At 35.3% G+C, this 5,956-nt stretch overlaps 1 protein-coding gene across 1 annotated transcript; it reads left to right on the top strand.

Moving 5' to 3' along the window:
• The first annotated feature begins 4,483 nt into the window (after positions 1–4,483).
• On the top strand, positions 4,484–5,756 carry LOC139902494 (probable serine/threonine-protein kinase PBL26). The gene is made up of 4 exons (XM_071885109.1): positions 4,484–4,609; positions 4,709–4,898; positions 5,095–5,477; positions 5,559–5,756. The coding sequence occupies exons 1-4, from the start codon at positions 4,484–4,486 to the stop codon at positions 5,754–5,756; spliced, it is 897 nt and encodes a 298-aa protein (XP_071741210.1).
• Positions 5,757–5,956: the final 200 nt, after the last annotated feature.

Here is a 5,956-nt window from a genome sequence, read left to right as displayed (position 1 = left end):
TATGAAGAACACTTAGAACTTGAAGATAGAACTTGAGAGAGATCAATTAGATGAAGAAAATTGAAGAATGAAAGTGTTTGTAGGTGTTTTTGGTCGTTGGTGTATGGATTAGATATAAAGGATATGTAATTTTGTTTTCATGTAAATAAGTCATGAATGATTACTCATATTTTTGTAATTTTATGAGATATTTCATGCTAGTTGCCAAATGATGGTTCCCACATGTGTTAGGTGACTCACATGGGCTGCTAAGAGCTGATCATTGGAGTGTATATACCAATAGTACATACATCTAAAAGCCGTGTATTGTACGAGTACGAATACGGGTGCATACGAGTAGAATTGTTGATGAAACTGAACGAGGATGTAATTGTAAGCATTTTTGTTAAGTAGAAGTATTTTGATAAGTGTATTGAAGTCTTTCAAAAGTGTATAAATACATATTAAAACACTACATGTATATACATTTTAACTGAGTCGTTAAGTCATCGTTAGTCGTTACATGTAAGTGTTGTTTTGAAACCTTTAGGTTAACGATCTTGTTAAATGTTGTTAACCCAATGTTTATAATATCAAATGAGATTTTAAATTATTATATTATCATGATATTATCATGTATGAATATCTCTTAATATGATATATATATACATTAAATGTCTTTACAACGATAATCGTTACATATATGTCTCGTTTAAAAATCATTAAGTTAGTAGTCTTGTTTTTACATATGTAGTTCATTGTTAATATACTTAATGATATGTTTACTTATCATAGTATCATGTTAACTATATATATATCCATATATATGTCATCATATAGTTTTTACAAGTTTTAACGTTCGTGAATCACCGGTCAACTTGGGTGGTCAATTGTCTATATGAAACATATTTCAATTAATCAAGTCTTAACAAGTTTGATTGCTTAACATGTTGGAAACATTTAATCATGTAAATATCAATCTCAATTAATATATATAAACATGGAAAAGTTCGGGTCACTACAGAACACTCCTTAGTTCATCTCAGTGCCCCACCACGAAAGATGAACAAGAGAGAATGAAGAAAGTCCCATATGCGTCTGCCATTGGGTCAATCATGTATGCAATGATATGTACTAGACCGGATGTGTCATGCGCTCTTAGCCTGACAAGCAGATACCAGAATAACCCAGGAAACAGTCATTGGATTGCTGTTAAAAGTATATTGAAATACCTTAGGAGGACTAAGGATATGTTTCTAATATATGGGTCTGGTGAGGAGGAACTCGCTGTAAAAGGTTACGTGGACGCGAGTTTCCAAACTGATCGAGATGATTCTCGATCACAATCCGGTTATGTCTTCACGTTAAATGGAGGTGCAGTCTCTTGGAAGAGTTCAAAACAGGATGTTGTTGCTTTATCCACTACAGAGTCGGAGTACATCGCCGCATCATTGGAAGCTCAGGAAGCTGCATGGATGAAGAAATTCATCGACGACTTAGGAGTAGTCCCTTCCATTCAGGACCCTCTTGAGATCTTTTGTGACAACGAGGGTGCGATTGCTCAAATCAAGGAACCTCGTGCTCACCAAAAGACCCGTCACATTGAGCGGAGATTCAACTACATAAAGGATGAAGTTGAAAAAGGAAAGATATGTATTCGTAAAGTTCGCACAGATCTTAATATAGCGGATCCTCTCACGAAGCTCTTATATGGAGCAAAACATACTGGACATGTTTGTGCATTAGGGCTTCGATATTCTAGTGATTGGTCATGATCTGTTTAAGTATTGTAACGGAATGAAATTGTTCAAACTCATTAATATAATTATGGTATTAATTTATTTTGAGTCATGTTCCTATTTTGCATATTTTATCCATGAATAAGTAATTATTCTAAAATTCCATAGTCGATCACATTCGTGGGAACAAGTGTGAGGTTTAGACTATTATGAACTTGGATTGGTATACATTCACGGGATGAATGTGGGGCAAGGTTGCAACCAAGGTTCATAGATATTTGTGGGACACAAATATTGGAAGACCCGCTCTCAAGACTTACTAAATAGAGCCTTTGTGGTTGATCACTTGTAATCTTGAGTAAAGGCGAATATCATTGTATCCTCTGACCTGAGATACATATTGGGTTCGGATATTTACCAAGTATTGTGCCTTGATTCTTTCCTTCGCTATTCTGAAATATGGTAGCTCACAAGGAAGAGCTCAGGTATAATGCAAGGTACATATTTAGGACATATGTAGTCAAGATGGAATTTGTCCCTCTTATTCGTTGAGAGTCAGATGTCTAAGGCCTGATAAAGTTAAATCTAAAAGAGAGTGATCACTCTGTATCTCTTGGATTTAACATGACATCTAGGACGAAAGGAAATAATGAAAGATTCACCTATTCATATTCGAGGTGGGAACTCGAAAGGGATGATGTTATTGAATGGCACAAAGTCATAGCATATTGGGGGTGATGGACGGTCGTTATGTGGTATCCATCACTTGCATTAATTTCTTATGTTTCTCGTGCAAGTGGGAGATTGAAGGTTCTTCGTATGCCCGAGAGACATATTAAATTAATGTGGCTAATGTGTTATGATCCAAGTCGGGTCATACCCAATAACAAGCTTACTGACACCTTATATGTATTTAATCTTAGCGGTTGGATCGTTGATTAAATACGCGACACTTGAACTTTAAGAAAATGGCTTTCTTAAATTATTACTTGATGTATATTTATATGAATCATGGAATAATTTATATGATATGGATTTAATTATTTATAGGTTAAATAATTAATTAATTATGTTACATTTTATAAAATAGGTTTTATAAATGATGTAAACATAATAAATAAAATGGAAGTTTTATAAAATGTAATTTTATAAAATAAATCCATTTTATTTAATATTAGTAGTGGCCTTGGAGTTGTGCATACACATGCTAGAGATGCCATTCCTTTGGTCATGCTTTTCCATATATCCATATATATGTTCCTTGACTTCTTGGAACAACATACATGCAATATACTTCAAAAAAAACTGCACCAAACTTCTCCCAACTGCTGCTGTCCAGCAGTGACTTTTAGGGAAGAAAAGAGGGTTCAAAGTTTGGTTTTTGCAAGTATAATTCAAGTGTTTATAAATCCTAACTAAGGCTAGGTGTTGGTGCATAAGTTTGGGGTATAACTACTTGAGGTTTCATCCATTTGAAGCTCTATTCTTCATCATCATCTTCATCATCAACTACATAGCTTGGAGAAGGTATAATCTCTTATCTATCTTGTAGTTTGTAAGTATGTTTCACAACTTAATCCTAATTGAGATTTAACTTTAATTGGTTAAAGTTTAACAAGTCTAAAATTGGTAATTAACATGCTTCCGCTTTCTTAATTCTTAAAATGGTTTAAGTATATTATGAACTTGTTAAATTCCAACATATATATCATGTATTGTTTATCAATTTGATCAAGGAAAGATATGAAACTTAACAAACTTTGACCCATGAAACCCTCAAGAACATCAATTATTCGGTCAAAATTCTTAATAGCTTCTTGAATAATTTGACGTATAGAAAATTTGCAGCCAATGGGTTGAATATTTTGATTCTGGGGTTTCAAAATCTGGGGAGATAAAAGAAAGGGAATTGATCAAATATATATTGAAAGGTATTTTTGTGTCAAAGAAACATGGGCTGTTTTTCGTGTCTGCCAAGACATGAACATAACTGTTTTACATGCTTTTCGACATTAGGTTCTTCGGATGGGAAAAAACGAAATATGAATTGTTTTTCGTGTTTTATGACACGAGAAGGGAAGAAACGAAACATGAATTGTTTCCCAGGTTTTTGGACTAGGGATGCAACACATGGGACAAAAGATTCAAGGATACGAAAGATGAATCGCTTTTCATGTTTCCAGGCACAAGATTCTACCAAAGGAAAAACACGAAAGATGAAATGTTTTTCATGTTTCCAAACACAAGATTCTACAGAAGGGAAGAACCAAAACATGAATTGTTTTTCATGTTTTCAAGTACTATATGCAAAACTAAAAAAGAGAGAAAAGAAACCAACAAAAATAAGAAAAATTAATTTGTTTACGTGTGTTCCAAAGAAAGATGCGACAGAAGGGAAAACGCGGAATTTGAGATGGAAACCACGTTTCCCCGTTCAACAGATGAAACGTTGTAAATGGTTGAGAAAGAGAGAAGGGAAACGCCAATGTGTACCTTTCATTCCATTTAGTAAGTATCATTTTCTTTCATGTAATCACATACTTTAATGTCTGTCCAAGGACATGATCTGATCGGGTGAGTGGGTTCTGACATCGCATTCGGACGTCCGTCAGTGCCTAACTATAGTTCCAAAAAAACATTAAAGTGTCGGTGTATATCAATTGGTTTATTGTGCAGAAAATAAGAAAAGGGCATCGGGTGACGTGGATTCCCCTAAAAGGGTCGGTAAAGAAGCTAAAAAGTACAAGGCTAACGTTAACAACAATATGGCAGCTAAAACCTTCACCTTCAAGGAGCTAGAAATGGCGACAAAGAACTTCAAGGAAGAATGTCTTCTAGGAGAAGGTGGATTTGGGCGGGTTTATAAAGGACAACTTGAAAGAACCGGCGAGGTGATCTAATGATTTTCGAGAAACTTTCATAATTGGTATCGATATGACGAAATGATACTTTCAATCTTTATGTTTTTTTGTATATTATTTTGGGTTCAGATTGTGGCTGTGAAGCAACTAAACCGCAATGGAAGACAAGGAAACAAAGAATTTCTTGTCGAGGTTATGATGTTGGGCCATCTTTGTCATCCGAATTTGGTTAAATTGATTGGATATTGCGCAGATGGAGATAATAGACTACTTGTGTACGAGTACATGTCTTCTGGTTCTTTGGAAAACCATCTACTTGGTACACTACATTCCCTAAAATACTAATTATTGGGTTAACCTGACAGACACCAAAAGTAACCCATATTGACACGTACCAAACCCGCTCTGATTCATTGTTAATTTCATATTTACAGATCTTCTGACAGACACCAAAAGTAACCCATATTGACACGTACCAAACCCGCTCTGATTCATTGTTAATTTCATATTTACAGATCTTCCACGGGGAAAGAGTCTGATGAGTTGGTCAACAAGGATGAAAGTAGCGATGCATACCGCACAAGGTCTTGAATATTTGCACGAGACGAACAATCCACCAATCATCTATCGAGACTTAAAGTCGCCCAACATACTGCTTGATCATGATTTCAATGCAAAACTGTCTGATTTCGGGTTAGCAACGCTGGGTCCATTTGGGGACAAGACATCAAGAGTGATGGGAACACTTAGATATTGTGCACCTGAGTATCAAAAGAGGGGTAAGTTAAGTGTAAAGACCGATATTTACAGTTATGGAGTCGTGTTATTGGAGCTAATTACAGGAAGAAGAGCTGTTGATTTGACAAGGAAAAGTGAAGAATTGCATCTTGTTCGATGGGTAAGTTAGTGTTATAGTTTTTGGAAGGCGTAATTTATAGAGTTTTAAGTTCTAACATGCATGAACTTTTTTGTTAAACAGGCAGAAACGAGGATCAATAACCCACAAAAATACTCGGAATTGGTTGATCCACTTCTTGAAGGAAATTACCCGAAGGCCGATTTAAGCCATGTGCTAGCCATAGCAACCATGTGTATTAATAACAATGCATCATTACGTCCATTTATCAGCGATGTTGTTACGTCTTTAGCTTCCCTCGTGCAGGATCCAATACGATAAATAGACTAGTTCTCTTTGAAGAAGTGACTTGTAGCTATGAAGTACTTATGGGGTTCAAATAGTATGTGAATCAACCACTGTTGGATTGTAATCCATATATTCAGCAACATTTGACATCTTTAGAAACGGAGTTGAGGATTCATATGTTCAACATGGTAATAAATTAGTCTAGTATGTATGTGATGCAAAGTCGAAGGATT

The sequence above is a fragment of the Rutidosis leptorrhynchoides genome, chromosome 3, assembly GCF_046630445.1.
Source record: "Rutidosis leptorrhynchoides isolate AG116_Rl617_1_P2 chromosome 3, CSIRO_AGI_Rlap_v1, whole genome shotgun sequence".
Taxonomy (NCBI): Eukaryota; Viridiplantae; Streptophyta; class Magnoliopsida; order Asterales; family Asteraceae; genus Rutidosis; species Rutidosis leptorrhynchoides.
The sequence above is the reverse complement of the archived record's forward strand: the minus strand, read 5'-3'. Positions and strand labels throughout refer to the sequence as shown.

Excerpts from the sequence above, each read along its gene's own strand:
- LOC139902494 (XM_071885109.1), top strand. The coding sequence starts at position 4,484 with ATGGCAGCTAAAACCTTCACCTTCAAGGAGCTAGAAATGGCGACAAAG. Across the intron at positions 4,610-4,708 it reads AACTTGAAAGAACCGGCGAG|ATTGTGGCTGTGAAGCAACT; the intron begins GTGATCTAATGA and ends TTTTGGGTTCAG. Across the intron at positions 5,478-5,558 it reads AATTGCATCTTGTTCGATGG|GCAGAAACGAGGATCAATAA; the intron begins GTAAGTTAGTGT and ends TTTGTTAAACAG.